The following is a 17,381-nucleotide window of genomic DNA, read 5'->3' as shown; positions in this document are numbered from 1 at the left end:
GTCAGAAAGAGCCCACTTTGGCTTTAAGATACGAGTGGAGTGTGCAGAGCTGGCTGTTAGAAAAACAATAGGTGGGATTCTCTCCCCTCCCCCGGCCCATAAGCTTTGCTTGGTGCCGGGGGGGATGGGGCCTGAGTGGCATCTTAGCCCAGTGCCAGCCAGCCCCAGCAGAAGCTGTAGCCGCTTGGGGCTTGCTCGAGTGTTACAGCCCTTGCGTAAAGTTCTTAACAAGGTCAGCTGGTGCAGGAACGGTTCTTCTGCCTCCCTCAGCCCTCCCGTCAGAGAATCCCCGTACAGCCCTTCCCAGCCAGAACCTGTCCTCTCTGCAGAGCAGCTGGGAGAAGCCAGAGCCATATGTTTGACCTAGAAACTGAGGACAATTGCTATGGAAATCAGAGAGAGATAATCAACAGGGAGTGAGCCCTACAGCGAGTCTCTCATTTCTGCAGGGTCATGTTCCAGAGCAGAACCTTGCTTCAGCAACCACGAGGCAGGGAAGCTCAACCGCTTATATAAATGAATTAAAAAGGCACATTAAAGGGTGTTACTGAATGCCACAAAAGCAAGTCTCGGCACCCCGTCTCCCTAGGATAATGCGTACGTCACGACCTCTGCAATGTACGTATGCATAACAAGGTGCAATAAGGACGAGTCTCCTCTCTGAACTTGAGATTTCCGTGATGGTCTGAAATGCCACCACTCACAGCAATGGGTGGGGGGACGTGATAAGGCCAAGGGACAATAGGTAGTTCATCCCCCAGGAGTCTCTGGCGTCTGTTGGCCAGCTGGAGGAGAGGGGCCAGTATTCCCCAACTCCCGGGGTTTAGCCCAGTGCAGGGGCCATGTGACGCCTGTTTGAGCTCCATTCCAGCAGCCCACCCTACCCCTCGAACTAGGAGGGGAGCCCGGCCTGACAGATGCTGCGGGTGTAGCCAATTGCCTGTTTAGGAGGTCTGGAATGAATTTTTCTCCCATAGGCCAATTGGCAGAGGACCTGGGAGGATTTTTTGGCCTTCTTTGCAGCACCTGCAAGCCACAGTGGCTGAGTAGGAACGCGCTTAGCACCGAACTGCAGTACAGAGGTGCTGGTGTTTATTCATCGCAACTTGCCACTAGTTTCCAGTGCGATTAAGAGAACAAAGTGTGTGGTTTCCAGAGGTAAAAGACCTGGGACTTGTGCAATGGGCCTTGGCTCATGTGATAAGATGAGACCTTGTGGCCTTTGTGGGCTGAGATCAGGGCTTGTGACCCTCATGGGCCAAGATCCCTATCCTGCTGCACCATCTGTCCCCCTCATGGAGGGGAGGGTGCTAGGACTCAGCTCAGAGAGCTGAGTCCACGGGAGTGGGCTGAGGAGAGCCTACCCCTCGTTATGGGCTATATCGTAACCCCCAATTAAATGCCAGGTATAGGAGAGTGTGGGTGATGGGTGGGTAGTGCCCCTCCCTTGTTTAATAAAAGTTACAGCCTGCCATTTAATTCCATGCATGTGTCTGTCCTCGTTTTGCCGCTGTGTCCATATCAGTTGTCTTTGGGCCACATGAAACATTTATGCAGTCATTCACCTGTACAGCACCTAGCACAACGGGGCCCTGATCATCAACTGGGGTCCTTAGGTGCCACCTCCATGGAAATAATCATCGTTGTTCATGTAAGTGGGAGGAAATCCTGACACAGTTCTGCTCTCCAAGGGTATGGCTACACTTGCAAATTTGCAGTGCTGCAGCAGGGTGTGAAAAAACACCCTCTGCAGCGCTGCAAATTGCGGCGCTACAAAGCGCCAGTGTAGTCAAAGCCCCAGCGCTGGGAGCGCGGCTCCCAGCGCTGTCCATTATTCCCCACAGGGAGGTGGAGTACGGACAGCGCTGGGAGAGCTTTCTCCCAGCGCTGGCGCTTTGACTACACTTAGCGCTTCAAAGCGCTGCCGCGGGAGCGCTGCCGCGGCAGCGCTTTGAAGCGCTAATGTAGCCATAGCTCAAGTCTGTGAGACTGGACATCACAACACTCTGTCCCCAGCTAGTCTGCTAATACTGTGGTCATAACCGAAGCACCACTTTTCCAAGTCTCTGGGCTACAGGGAATAATACGATTTCACAAGTGTAGATGGAAGGAGCAGGGAGAGTGATATGGCACTCTGTCTCCCATGCCTCCCAAGCAGTGATTCATGGTTGTTGGTCCCCAAAAGGAAAGGTAAGTTTAAAAAAAAATCTGATTCCAGCACTGTAGTGATCTCAGGAAAATAATTAAGTAAACCTCCCATTTGGGTGAAGGGGGGGAACAGTTTACATGTTTTGTTGTTGCAATTGTCTAGCTGGGCACAGATTTCTGCAAGGCTGGCTTAATTGTGCAAAAGTGCATTCGGAAAGTTGTCTTTGCACAAGAAAGGGTTAGCAACTTCCTTTTAACGTACAACTTAAATTATGTAGAAATCAACTAGGAATTGCAAAAAAATCCCCACATTGCAATAACTGCTCTTTTCTCCTGCTTTGCTCTCTTACATGCCAGGCTACTGCCCGGAATGAATATTTAAAGCTGATTTCTATCACTCCGTAAAAAGTAGTGTTTGGTAACAGATTAAAAGGATGTGGAACAAATGACAACCTCGGCTATAAAGTAGTGGTGTTGAAATAACAATGTCTGAAGAAATTAATTATAACAACTCACACCATCTGCAGATTGGCTTTTGTTGAGGTCCTCATAGTGCATTGTTTCCCAATAATGACACAAGTATGATATCATTTGCTTCACTTCTGCCTTTACAACATACATCACTGCCCCTGGATTTTTCCTATTTCTCAAGCATCCCAGTTCCAAAAATGGCACTATTCCTTTGTCTTGTACAGTTTATATAATACTACTTACCTAAGGCTCTGAAAAATTCCCTTGAAGTTGCAGTTAAAGTACATAATAGATTATTAGACTTAGCCAAAGAGGGACCTGTACATTCCTGTTACAACCAATGGTAATTTCCCACTCTTGCTCATGTCATCCTTCTGCCAGGTGGAGCCAGCAGCAACCAGGGCCGGGTTCAATATCTCGGGGTTCCTTTCCATTGATACAACACAGAACCGGCTTGAGCCCCCACTCAGTAACCTGGGAAATTTACACACCACCCCTGGGCACCTCTGAGAGGCAATACTTCCCTCTTGCAAATCTTTGCAACCAGGCTGGCTAACCTAGTGAGGAGGGCTTTAAACTAAGTTCACTGGGGGAAGGAGACCAAAGCCCTGAGGTAAGTGGGGAAATGGGATACCGGGAGGAAGCATGAGCAGGAGAGTGCAAGAGGGGAGGACTCCTGCCTCATACTGAGAAAGCAGGACAATCAGCGAGTTATCTTAAGTGCCTAAACACAAATGCAAGAAGCCTGGGAAACAAGCAGGGAGAACTGGAAGTCCTGGCACAGTCAAGGAACTAAGATGTGATTGGAATAACAGAGACTTGATGGGATAACTCACATGACTGGAGTACTGGCATGGATGGATATAAACTGTTCAGGAAGGACAGGCAGGGCAGAAAAGGTGGGGGAGTTGCATTGTATGTAAGAGAGCAGTATGACTGCTCAGAGCTCCGGTATGAAACTGCAGAAAAACCTGAGAGTCTCTGGATTAAATTTAGACGTGTGAGCAACAAGGGTGATGTCGTGGTGGGAGTCTGCTATAGACCACCAGACCAGGGGGATGAGGTGGATGAGGCTTTCTTCCAGCAACTAACAGAAGTTACTAGATCACAGGCCCTAGTTCTCAAGCAGGACTTTAATCACCCCGATATCTGCTGGCAGAGCAATATAGCAGTGCACAGACAATCCAGGAAATTTTTGGAAAGTGTAGGGGACAATTTCCTGGTGCAAGTGCTGGAGGAACCAACTAGGGGCAAAGCTCTTCTTGACCTGCTGCTCACAAACAGGGAAGAATTAGTAGGGGAAGCAAAAGTGGATGGGAACCTGGGAGGCAGCGACCATGAGATGGTCGAGTTCAGGATCCTGACACAAGGAAGAAAGGAGAGCAGCAGAATACCGACCCTGGACTTCAGAAAAGCAGACTGACTCCCTCAGGGAACTGATGGGCAGGATACCCTGGGAGAATAACACGAGGGAGAAAGGAGTCCAGGAGAGCTGGCTGTATTTTAAAGAATCCTTATTGAGGTTGCAGGAACAAACCATCCCGATGTGTAGAAAGAATAGTAAATATGGCAGGTGACCAGCTTGGCTTAACAGTGAAATACTTGAGGGGTAGCCGTGTTAGTCTGGATCTGTAAAAGCAGCAAAGAATCCTGTGACTAACAGACGTTTTGGAGCATGAGCTTTCGTGAGTGAATACCCACTCCTTTGGATGCAAGTAGTGGAAATTTCCAGGGGCAGGTATATATATGCAAGCAAGAAGCAAGCTAGAGATAACTAGGTTAGTTCAATCAGGAAGGATGAGACCCTGTTCTAGCAGTTGAGGTGTGAAAACCAAGGGAGGAGAAACTGGTTCTGTAGTGGGCAAGCCATTCACAGTCTTTGTTTAATCCTGAACTGATGGTGTCAAATTTGCAGATGAACTGGAGCTCAGCAGTTTCTCTTTGAAGTCTGGTCCTGAAGTTTTTTTGCTGCAGGATGGCCACCTTAAGATCTGCTATTGTGTGGCCAGGGAGGTTGAAGTGTTCTCCTACAGGTTTTTGTATATTGCCATTCCTAAAATCTGATTTGTGTAGAGACTGTCCAGTTTAGCCGATGTACATAGCAGAGGGGCATTGCTGGCATATGATGGCATATATTACATTGGTGGATGTGCAGGTGAATGAACCGGTGATGGTGTGGCTGATCTGGTTAGGTCCTGTGATGGTGTCGCTGGTGTAGATATGTGGGCAGAGTTGGCATCGAGGTTTGTTGCATGGATTGGTTCCTGAGCTAGAGTTACTATGGTGCGGTGTGCAGTTACTGGTGAGAATATGCTTCAGGTTGGCACGAAAGCTCATGCTCCAAAACGTCTGTTAGTCTATAAGGTGCCACAGGATTCTTTGCTGCTTTTAGTGAAATACTTGCTGATCTTAAACACAAAAAAGAAGCTTACAAGAAGTGGAAGATTGGACAAATGACCAAAGAGGAGTATAAAAATATTGCTCAGGCATGCAGGAGTGAAATCAGGAAGGCCAAATCACGCTTGGAGTTGCAGCTAGCAAGGGATGTTAAGAGTAACAAGAAGGGTTTCTACAGGTATGTTAACAACAAGAAGAAGGTCAGGGAAAGTGTGGGCCCCTTATTGAATGGGAGAGGCAACCTAGTGACAGAGAATGTGGAAAAAGCTAATGTACTCAATGCTTTTTTTGCCTCTGTCTTCACGAACAAGGTCAGCTCCCAGAATACTGCACTGGGCAGCACAGTATGGGGAGGAGGTGACCAGCCCTCTGTAGCCCAGGACTATTTAGAAAAGCTGAACAAGCACAAGTCCATGGGGCTGGATGCGCTGCATCCGAGGGTGCTAAAGGAGTCAGCGGATGTGATTGCAGAGCCATTGGCCATTATCTTTGAAAACACATGGCAATAGGGGGAGGTCCCGGATGACTGGAAAAAGGCTAATATAGTGCCCATCTTTTAAAAAGGGAAGGAGGAGGATCCGGGGAACTACAGGCCAGTCAGCCTCACCTCAGTCCCTGGAAAAATCATGGAGCAGGTCCTCAAGGAATCAATTCTGAAGCACTTGGAGGAGAGGAAAGTGATCAGGAACAGTCAGCATGGATTCACCAAGGGCAAGTCATGCCTGACTAACCGCATTGTCTTCTATGACGAGATAACTGGGTCTGTGGATGAGGGGAAAGCAGTGGATGTGTTATTCCTTGACTTTAGCAAAGCTTTTGATATGGTCTCCCACAGTATTCTTGCCAGCAAGTTAAAGAAGTATGGGCTGGATGAATGGACTATTAGGTGGATAGAAAGCTGGCTAGATCGTCGGGCTCCACAGATAGCAATCAATGGCTTCATGTCTAGTTGGCAGCAGGTATCAAGCGGAGTGCCCCAAGGGTCGGTCCTGGGGCCAGTTTTTTTCAATATCTTCGTTAATGATCTGGAGGATGGTGTGGACTGCACCCTCAGCAAGTTTGCAGATGACACTAAACTGGGAGGAGTGGTAGATACGCTGGAGGGTAGGGATAGGATACAGAGGGACCTAGATAAATTAGAGGATTGGGCCAAAAGAAATATGATGAGGTTCAACAAGGACAAGTGCAGAGTCCTGCACTTAGCACGGAAGAATCCCACGCACCCCTACAGACTAGGGACCGAATAGCTAGGCAGCAGTTCTGCAGAAAAAAGCCTAGGGGTTACAGTGGACGAGAAGCTGGATAGGAGTCCACAATGTGCCCTTGTTGCCAAGAAGGCTAACGGCATTTGGGGCTGTATAAGTAGGGGCATTGCCAGCAGATCAAGGGACATGATCATTCCCCTCTATTCGACACTGGTGAGGCCTCATCTGGAGTTCTGTGTCCAGTTTTGGGGCCCACACTACAAAAAGTGGAAAAATTGGAAAGAGTCCAGCGGAGGGCAACAAAAATGATTAGGGGACTGGAGCACATGACTTATGAGGAGAGGCTGAGGGAACTGGGATTGTTTAGTCTGCAGAAGAGAAGAATGAGGGGGGATTTGATAACTGTTTCCAGCTACCTGAAAGGGGGTTCCAAAGAGGATGGATCTAGACTGTTCTCTGTGGGAGCAGATGACAGAACAAGGAGTAATGGTCTCAAGTTGCAGTGGGGGAGGTTTAGGTTGGATATTAGGAAAAACTTTTTCACTAGTAGGGTGGTGAAGCACTGGAATGGGTTCCCTAGGGAGGTGGTGGAATCTCCTTCCTTATTGGTTTTTAAGGTCAGCCAAGGCCTGCTCCAGGCACCAGCAAAGGAAGCAGGTGCTTGGGGCGGCCAGTGGAAAGGGGCGGCACGTCTGGGTTTTTGGCGGCAATTCGGCAGTGGGTCCCTCAGTCCTGCTCTTCCTCTTTGAGCTACCGCTGAAGTGCCGCCGAAGAGGAAGAGAGGGAGCGAGGGACGAAGCCGCACAATTGAGCTGCCGCCAATCGGCTTATTATGTTTTTTTGCTTTTTGCTTCGCCGCTTGGGGTGGCAAAAAAGCTGGAGCCAGCTCTCGGTCAGGCTTGACAAAGCCCTGGCTGGGATGATTTAGTTGGGAATTGGTCCTGCTTTGAGCAGGGGGTTGGACTAGATACCTCCTGAGGTCCCTTCCAACCCTGAGATTCTATGATTCTAAGATCCACCCCCAAGTAGGTTGGGCAGTGCCATTTTCCCCTCAGGTTCTTAAGTCCAGCAATCCAAAAGTCCCTTTCACATGCCCAACCCTTTTCTGCACCCCACTCACAGTTGCTGTTCTTGGTCAGTGCAGACCCAGAATTCAGAGGTACATCTGCAGAGTTCAAAAAGAGGTACCTTACTCGCTTCGCTCACCGCTCACCACTCTCACCACACCCCTCCACCAGCTACCCTGCTGGCCACTTATCATGCCTCTCCACTGCCCCCTGCGGGCTGCTAGTCACGCCTCTCTGCCGCCACCCTGCTGTTCGGTCATCACGCCTCTCTGCCGCCACCCTGCTGTTCGGTCATCACGCCTCTCTGCCGCCACCCTGCTGTTCGGTCATCACGCCTCTCCGCCGCCACCCTGCTGTTCGGTCATCACGCCTCTCCGCCACCACCCTGCTGTTCGCTTGTGATGCCTCTCTGCCGCCACCCTGCTGTTCGGTCATCACGCATCTCTGTCGCCACCCTGCTGTTCGGTCATCACGCCTTTCTGCCGCCACCCTGCTGTTCGGTTGTGATGCCTCTCAGCCGCCACCCTGCTGTTCGGTCATCACGCCTCTCTGCCGCCACCCTGCTGTTCGGTCATCACGCCTCTCTGCCGCCACCCTGCTGTTCGGTCATCACGCCTATCTGCCGCCACCCTGCTGTTCGGTCATCACGCCTATCTGCCGCCACCCTGCTGTTCGGTCATCTGCAGAGTTCAACAAGAGGTACCTTACTCACCGCTCACCACTCCCCTCCACCAGCTACCCTGCTGGCCACTTATCATGCCTCTCCACTGCCCCCTGCGGGCTGCTAGTCACGCCTCTCTGCCGCCACCCTGCTGTTCGGTCATCACGCCTCTCTGCCGCCACCCTGCTGTTCGCTTGTGATGCCTCTCTGCCGCCACCCTGCTGTTCGCTTGTGATGCCTCTCTGCCGCCACCCTGCTGTTCGGTCATCACGCCTCTCTGCCACCACCCTGCTGTTCGCTTGTGATGCCTCTCTGCCGCCACCCTGCTGTTCGGTCATCACGCCTCTCTGCCGCCACCCTGCTGTTCGGTCATCACGCCTCTGTGCCGCCACCCTGCTGTTCGGTTGTGATGCCTCTCTGCCGCCACCCTGCTGTTCGGTCATCACACCTCTCTGCCGCCACCCTGCTGTTCGGTCATCACGCCTCTCTGCCGCCACCCTGCTGTTCGGTCATCACGCCTCTCTGCCGCCACTCTGCTGTTCGGTCATCACGCCTCTCTGCCACCACCCTGCTGTTCGCTTGTGATGCCTCTCTGCCACCACCCTGCTGTTCGGTCATCACGCCTCTCTGCCGCCACCCTGCTGTTCGGTCATCACGCCTCTCTGCCGCCACCCTGCTGTTCGGTCATCACGCCTCTCTGCCACCACCCTGCTGTTCGCTTGTGATGCCTCTCTGCCACCACCCTGCTGTTCGGTCATCACACCTCTCTGCCGCCACCCTGCTGTTCGCTTGTGATGCCTCTCTGCCACCACCCTGCTGTTCGGTCATCACGCCTCTCTGCCGCCACCCTGCTGTTCGCTTGTGATGCCTCTCTGCCGCCACCCTGCTGGTCACTCATTCGCTTCTGCCTTCTGTCTCTCAGCTGTGACCTCTACACATCAGCCTCTCAGTGATTTTCAGCTCTTTTGCAGATATTAAACTGATAAGAACAGATAAGAAGAACAGATTTAAAAATTTTATTAAGATGTTAAAAAAGTGAATGGCACAGAGTTTAAACATAGAAGTTTCTGGTTATCAGGGAATAACATACACATTATCGAGGGTGCAAAGTTTGGTTTAAGATCGGGTGGCATAAGGAATATATAATCTGTAATATCCCCAATTGGGGGTAAAAGGTTGATGGGTCAAAGTACAGACATTGAGATATGAGGGTATGAAGTTCATAAAGTGGCTATGTTCAGGTGTGGAGTATAATGAGTGGATATGATGAGGAGGATGGATTGACCCTCATTGGTGAGATTTAATGTTCAGGGAGTTTATGGTTCCAGTTCATATGATCCAACAGAGAAAGTGTCTTGGTCCCTTTCTCGTAGTCAAAGAACGATGTCACTCTGGCTCATGCCTCCTGGTACTGTCGGTGGCCAGTGATGTGCTCGATGTAGATGTCCCTGCACCATCGGATGGTGTCAGAGACCATGAGGCGCCTCATGAGCTGTGCGTAGCATTGACCAATCCCGTAGGTCCGTAGCACTCGCTCGTTGCAGGGGTCCCAGGCGCCATGTTGGCCGGGGGGCATACTTTCCCTACACGTTGATCTTAGCCCCATCTCAAGTGATTTCAGCTGTTAGCAGGCAGGGCAGAAACACAGTCCTACCACAGCTGGTTTCAACTCTAATTGAGCATTTAAAATAACAAAAGAGGCTCCTAATGAAGTTTATTTAGCTCTGTTCTTTGAGCAGTGGGGAAGAACAGGTTAAGCCAGTCTAGAGAGTACCCAGAGTGGGGGTGGGGTTGTTGTCCCCACCCCTCTTACTTTCACAAGGCTCCGACATTCGAGCCCCTGCTTAATGAGGTTCTTTCAACCGAGGGTGCCCTCCCTCATTTGGGACAGGTTAAGCCAGGGGTTCTCAAACGGGGTTGTGACCCCTCAGGGGGTCGCAAGGTTATTACCTGGGGGGTCGCGAGCTGTCAGCCTCCACCCCGCATTGCCTCCAGCATTTATAATAGTGGTAAATATTTTTAAAAGTGTTTTTAATTTATAAGGGGGGTTGCTCTCAGAGGCTTGCTGTGGGAAAGGGGTCATCACTACAAAAGTGTGAGAACCACTGGGATAAGCACAGGCCTGCTTTCCTGTATTCCTACAATAATTTAGATAATTTTTTCACATCTTAGCTCACAGAGCCAAGAAGCGATCATTGGGAACCATATTTCACTACCCCTGCATTCAGTACTAAGGTGATTTGTACCCAACACCAGCCAAGTTGATCCTTTGACACCGCAGTAAATGATGAATATGTAAACAGAGCAGGAGCAAACTGTATTTACATAAATACACCCATAGTCTCCCCTCCTCCCAGCTAGCTGTCAGGAAAGCATTCATTCAGACCCTGCTTACACTCACATGGTTCAAAGAGAGACCTGAACGTTTTTTGTTACAACCATTAACCACAGGGACGTGTGAGAGATGATGTGTACATTGCACTGTAGTTACCTTCAGGATAACTACTAGGAAAATATATAAAAAGCTGTCAGATAACTGAGGCTTAAGTAGCTGGACACGCTTCTTTTCCCTTGCCAGTTATTTTATAGAGATTAAAGTATAGTCACCTACTTACAGTGAATGCCAGCATAGAATCCAGGTGTTATCCAGCCTTTTAATACCCACTTTGTTTTTGTTTTCTTCACAGTTTCTTACTTCTGTTCATATTCAAGTGACAGGTAAGAAAAAACAACCCAGCAGGCATCTGGAAATGCAAGTGCATAGCTCAGAGTCCTCTTCCACACTCAGACAGAGCTCCCAGCTTACTTAATGGGAGCTTTGCCTGAGTGTGGACTGCAGGCCTGGCTCCAAGGGGATTCATCGGGCTGGGGCTAATGTCATAAATATCAGGAGGCAATGTCTCCTGCTGATGAGGGAACTTGAATGAATAAATCAGTTACATTTCTTACAATGCTGATGTGCTTTTGGAGGTCTGTGTCAACTGGTTATTACAAGAATTATTCACATTATTTCAATGTAGCACCTGCAAAAAAAAAAATCTATTCCATGATCTAGATGTTTGTAGTAGTGTACAGGTGTGTGGTGCTGATCCTGACCGCCTTTGTGAAAGAGCAGCCTGTGAATGCAGGTGGGTTAATGTAAAAGACCATTCTGTCCCAACTAGAAGAAGCTCTCACCAGAAATTCCCATGCATACAAAACTGGAGACATGCTAGTTTTGATTATACTGCCCACATAAAGAATAGAAATGCATTCATTGTATGCAGAGGATTTGGGCTTATTTATTTTAATTTGTAAAAAACCCCAAATACTAGACCGGTATAGACAATTTCATCATTTCCCCTGTCAATGGGACTGCACACGTGCTTGAAGTTACAGAGTTATGTAAATCATTTGCTGGGCTGGGACCTCAGAGAGTCGTTTTCTCCTGTTTGTGGGAGTCTTTCACGTGACAGCAGAGGAGAGAATGACATTTTTTTAAAAACAGGAAAATGTGATTGATTAAAAAAAACACAAAAATTGTGGGTGGAATTCAGGGGCAGGAGTGGGACATGAAAATACTTTTAACTTATTTCTGTAAAGTGACAACATTTCAAACTGAAGGTCTCCATTTGAGATGTAAATTACAGCCATCCTGTCATTTTTAAAAAACAGCATACAAGCAGCAGGTCGTCTTGGTGTTTTTCGTGCTTCTTGAGAGGAATCTGTTGCACAGAACATATTTTGTGAGGTGGTTTGATTCTTAGGAAAACATAAAGCATTACAGTCAGACTTTCCTTCTAATCCATTGGATATAGTTAGAAAACGAATCTAGGCCAACGTGGCTGAGTAAAGGTTAGAGAGATATTAATGAGCCTCTTCTGCTGAGTAATAATCTCATTTTCAGTAAACTAGTTTATCTATTGCTAAATTTATGCTGTGACAAGGCTGGAACTAAAAATACTTCTAGATGAAATTGTAATTGGCCCGTTGCTGCTTCTCCAGGGAAGACCATTGTAGAACAACTTGACTTGGAGTTAAAAAATGAAACTGATGCTTGGCTCCTTAAATGACAAGGCCATATCTGGACATGTTCTGCCATGAGCTGAAGGCACAGGACCAGAGTTTCATGAGCAAATCCCTCTGAAGCTCATGGGAGCTAATCATAGAATCATAGAATTCAAGATCAGAAGGGACCATTATGATCATCTTGTCTGACCTCCTGCAAGATGCAGGCCACATAAGCCGATCCACCCACTCCTTAAGCAAGCGACCCCTGCCCCATGCTTCGGAGGAAGGCGAAAAACCTCCAGGGCCACTGCCAATCTACCCTGGAGGAAAATTCCTTCCCGAACCCAAATATGGCGGTCAGCTGAACCCCGAGCATGCGGGCAAGACTCTCCAGCTATACCCTCTAGAAAAAGGCTAACAATATCCTATCATTGACCCATTGTACTAATTACCAGTGTGGCACTTACTTGACCTATTGACTAAGCCCGTTATCCTATCATACCATCTCCTCCATAAACGTATCCAGCTTAATCTTAAAGTCATGGAGGTCCTTCGCCCCCACTGTATCCCTCCGTAGGCCGTTCCAGAATTGGACTCCTCTGATGGTTAGAAACCTTTGTCTAATTTCAAGCCTAAATTTCCTGACTGACAATTTGTATCCGTTTGTCCTCGTGTCCACATTAGCACTGAGCTGAAATAATTCCTCTCCTTCCCTGGTATTTATCCCTCTGATATATTTAAAGAGTGCAATCATATCTCCTCTTATCCTTCTTTTGGTTAAGGAAAACAAACCGAGCTCCTCAAGTCTCCTTTCATACGACAGGCTTTCCATTCCTCGGATCATTCTAGTGGCCCTTCTTTGTACCCATTCCAGTTTGAGTTCATCCTTCTTAAACATGGGAGACCAAAACTGCACACAATACTCCAAATGAGGTCTCACCAACGCCTTATATAACGGGCCTAGCACCTCCTTATCTCTACTAGAAATACCTCGCCTAATGCATCCCAAGACCGCATTAGCTTTTTTAACGGCCACATCACATTGCCTACTCATAGTCATCCTACGATCAACCAGGACTCCTAGGTCCTTCTCCTCCTCCGTTACTTCCAACTGGTGCGTCCCCAGCTTATAACTAAAGTTCTTGTTAGTCATCCCTAAATGCATAATCTTACACTTCTCACTATTGAATTTCATCCTGTTACTAATACTCCAGTTTACAAGGTCATCCAAATCTCCCTGAAGGATATCCCGATCCTTTTCCGAATTTGCAATACCTCCCAACTTCGTGTCATCCGCAAACTTTATCAGCCCACTCCTACTTTTGGTTCCGAGGTCAGCGATAAATAGATTAAATAAAATCGGACCCAAAACCGAACCTTGAGGAACTCCACTGGTAACCCCCCTCCAACCCGACAGTTCACCCTTCAATACAACCCTCTGCAGTCTCCCCTTTAACCAGCTCCTTATCCACCTCTGGATTTTCATTTCGATCCCCATCTTTTCCAATTTAACCAGTAATTCCTCATGCGGTACCGTATCAAACGCCTTACTGAAATCAAGATATATTAGATCCACCGCATTTCCCTTGTCTAAAGTTGTGCTGATCTTTCTGAGAGCAGAGTTTGTACATGATGTGAGGATGGTAGAGCTTAAGTATAATGAGCATGGTCCATTATCTTGCCTCTTGCATCAAGTAAACAATAGACTGCCTAAAAGATAATCTGCTATTGCAGGCATCTTTCCAGCTTCCTGCGAGATGCTGATCTCCCCCATTCCCACTGACTTCAGGGAGAGTTTACTGTGCTCAGCATCTTGCAAGTTCTCAGCTCTTTCAAATCGGGCCCCATACCCTTAAGAGAACCCAATAGCATAATCACATCGTACATGCATTCTTAACCAACATCTCTGACACTGCTCCAGCCCCGCCCCCCCCTCACCAGGCTGTGTTCCCATTGCCAGGCTAATAGAGAACCTGATCCAAAGCCTACTGACACCATTGACTTTAATGGGCATTGGATCAGGCCCATAGTGCATAATTTGTACACCTGCTTCTGTTCAATTGCTAAGGGAAGCGTCACAAAGTAAAGGGAAGCCACCAGCCCTCTTCCTGCCTGGAGAAAGGGTTGAATAGACACCAAGGATGTCAACATATGAAATATGGGACTTATGGAGAAGGAGGAAGAATTTGATGGCACTTCATCTATTTTATTGGACTCTTTTGCCACTAACTTCCAGCAAGCAGAGAGGTTGTTGGCAGAGGACTTAGTCTGATTCTAATTCAAAGACCTTGCAAATACTACTGAACTGCTAAATCAATTGCTTGTATCCCTTCCCTGATTGGATATGCAGTCTGAATATTTAATCTTGCAACTGCATCTGGGTAAACACCAGTCAAGTGTGCCTGCCCATGCTTCAGACACAGACACTGTATAAACAGACACAGGCAATACTTTGTTGGGAATTCTTGATCATTCAGTGTAACCATCTTACCTTCTTTACAGTGAAGCTTTTAGGGATATGGACCGTGCATTTTGTGTGTTTCTGCAGTGCCTTGCACATTGTGGGTACTAGTGGAAACAGGCAAACAACATTAATAATAATAGTAATATAATAAATTGATCTTAAGTGTAAGCAGTTTAGTGCAGGGAATGTGACTTAATCTATACTTGTAAAGCACTGTGTGAATGATTTTATTTAATAATCATGATGATGATAATGATGCATGCACTTTTGTGTGGTGCTTATTCTGTTTATTTTTGTGTTGGCTGGGAGAATCTCTGACCTCCTAGTCCTTGTGTATTAATATCACATTATTAAAACAATAAAAAATGCTTCCACATCGGCCCATCTCCATGAAGTCTTAATCCTGAATTTTTCTATGCAATTCTGGCTACTACTGTAGACTACTGTAACCGAAAAAAAAACTGGATTATGAGTTCATCAGAGAACTGAGCAAAGGAGAAGCTGGTCTGAGAGGGAGAGAATTCTTACATCAATAGATGTACTCAAAAGATAGGTAATGTTATAGAGACAATGACTAGCCAGGCCCATTACTTAAAAAAAGAATCAGTGTTCTTTTGTCACGTTGGCTTCATGATGAAAGTCTTTGAGTGACTCAAGAATTATTTAAGGTTCAGAATACTGTAACACCTGCTCTATGCTTGTTTTGTCCGTCTCTGCGTTCAATTGCTCATGTAACCTTGATTTGCATTTACTAGGATCCAGGAACTAGCAAGGCCAAAGAAGCCTAAAGCAGCTTGGGAGAACTATAGTAGGTGAGTGGAAAACATACAAAGCTTATGCTGCATGGGCTTTGGGCCCCAGTGGACAACAGTCAGATAATAAAAGGTGGAGCGTTTCTCCTGCACTGGTGAGCTGTCTCCATCTGACATCTGGGAAAGACAAGAGAATGTGGCTTTTCATTTACAGTGCTAGAGAATCTAAATTCATCCACAGAAGCTGTGGTCAGGGTCAGGCTAAGACATGAACATGCAGTGCTTACACCTTGATCTAGCACTGGTTGTGGTCAGAATTGCTGAAGTCATCAAGTTTCACCTGCCACTTGGGTGGCTGTGCATTTTGCCGGTTCTTGTCATGCCTGGCCAGTTTTTGTTCCCCTGCACGTTTTGGATAGTTGGGAGGAGAGCAAGGGGGAGACTTATCACCCACCCTTACCAGTGTGTTTAAAGGCTGGGAGATGGCCTCTCCTGAGAATGGACATGCCTGGGGATGGTGGGATGGAGCAGGTCATGCTGTTCCTCAGGAATGGCATTGAGAGGGCTGCTAACATTGTGCAACAATAATGGTTGCAACCAATAAACATGCACGTTGCTCCTCAGTTGTTTTGCAAGTTTGGAAGAGCATCAGAGGCTCAGCGCCAAGCTTAGTTTAGTGATCATCTAACCGGGAATTTTGTTTCCCTTTTGTTCCCTGTTTTAACAGTAGGTTAGAATGGGGAAATCAGGAGACAATTTGGCCACTCTCCCGGAGTGCTTTGACGGCTCGGCCAACACCAAGAATTATGTTTCTGGCCAAACCCAAGAAAATTTTCAATGGTGACCTTCAGCGCAGGTTGGTTGTGTTCAGGAGCACTCTTCCTTCTGTGGGAAAACATTCACTAATGAATGCAACAGCTTAGGGTTTATTGATAATAATTAATACAAATAAAGGCATGACAACTGTACAGAGGTGAATCCAGACCATTGGGCAAGGAGAAGAAAGCAGAAGTTTCTGCACTTTCACATCATCACTGTAGCCCAATCCACCATGCACAGCTTCCCTCTGAGATCAGCTCAGCACAGCTGCTCTCTTCGAGTAAGGCAATTGTTCAGTTTTGCCATCTTAAGGTGCCTGTAAGTTTGGCTGAGTTCTGCAATTTTCTGGATGAAAAGGGGCTGCAGAAGTGTAAAGCATTTATTATAAATGTCTCTAAATAGAGTGTTTTTTCAGTGTTTCCCATCTATTCATCTTTGTGGTTGTTTTGGTCAGTAAATGTTGTTGCTGAGATTTTCAACATGGGACTAATGATTCTGGGTGCTGCCATTTTCAGGTGGCTAAATTGAGACACTTGAAGGAGTCTCATTTTTTCAGAGGGCAGGCACTCAGCACGTTCTGAAAATCAAGCCGTCCTTTTAAGGTGTCTCAGGTTGAGCACCCAAATACTGAGTCAGCAAATCACTAGTCACTTTTGAAAATCCCAATTCTTCATAATAGAAAATCTTGGTTCTTCATAATATAGTCTCCTTCTAAATATATGTTTGTTCCAAAAAAGTGGGAGCAGGTTGATTTTTCAAAGGGAAATTGGAAAGGTTAAGTTGTACTTCAGTTTTAATTCAGGCTTCCTCCAAAACCTGGCAGGCAATACAGGGATTAGGTAGAAGGGTGGAGCAGCTGCTGGGCTGTGAGCAGGGTATGACTCGCATAATGGGAAGCTGTTGTTGCTGGAGCAACAGTTTGTTTTATTAGAATTCCAGTGACACCAGGTTCAGCCTAGTGCCCATTCGATCTTGGTTTCCATGTGGCGTGTGGCTTTGGAGTGGAACGTTGGGTGTTGTATGGCGCGTGACTGATGGTGTCTGTGTCTGTGTAATGTGTGTGGGTGTGGATTGTTATACCCTGGCCCAGGTGCAAAGCCCTGGGTCCTATGCAGCATTAGACCAGGATTTATGTGGCACTGTCCCCTGCCCAACCTCTCTCCCCTTCACTGGTCACCCATTTAGTCAACTGCCTGTCCCACATGTGCTGCCACTTCAAAGGCATAAAGATCCAGCAGCTTGAGGGTAGAAGGAGCAGAGTCCCACTCCAGAATTCGGTAGCTGGTGTGCAGGGCCAGGTGGGAAGACTGCCTGGTCAGACGCTCTGGGCTTGCTGTCCACTCCACCTCCCTCCTCCCCACCACTGTAAGAGCACAGGGTTCTACAGTGATCTGCTAACTTGCACAG

General features: G+C 47.5%; 1 protein-coding gene across 6 annotated transcripts in view; it reads left to right on the top strand.

The window, feature by feature from the left end:
* THEGL (theg spermatid protein like) overlaps window positions 1-17,381 on the top strand; it is a 67,017-nt gene that overhangs the window by 24,442 nt on the left and 25,194 nt on the right. For 2 of the 6 annotated variants that reach the window (XM_045018119.1, XM_045018117.1), the window contains exons 2-4: window positions 10,637-10,667; window positions 15,159-15,215; window positions 15,886-16,011. In XM_045018119.1, coding sequence (XP_044874054.1) covers window positions 10,637-10,667; window positions 15,159-15,215; window positions 15,886-16,011 — 214 coding nt within the window. Of the gene's footprint in view, window positions 1-7,792; window positions 8,633-10,636; window positions 10,668-15,158; window positions 15,216-15,882; window positions 16,012-17,381 lie in introns of those variants that run through there. The other 4 variants (XM_045018116.1, XM_045018118.1, XM_045018120.1 and 1 more) reach the window with 3 other exon arrangements.

This window comes from Mauremys mutica, chromosome 5, assembly GCF_020497125.1.
Source record: "Mauremys mutica isolate MM-2020 ecotype Southern chromosome 5, ASM2049712v1, whole genome shotgun sequence".
Classification (NCBI taxonomy): domain Eukaryota; kingdom Metazoa; phylum Chordata; order Testudines; family Geoemydidae; genus Mauremys; species Mauremys mutica.
This window is presented reverse-complemented; position numbering and strand designations above follow the sequence as displayed.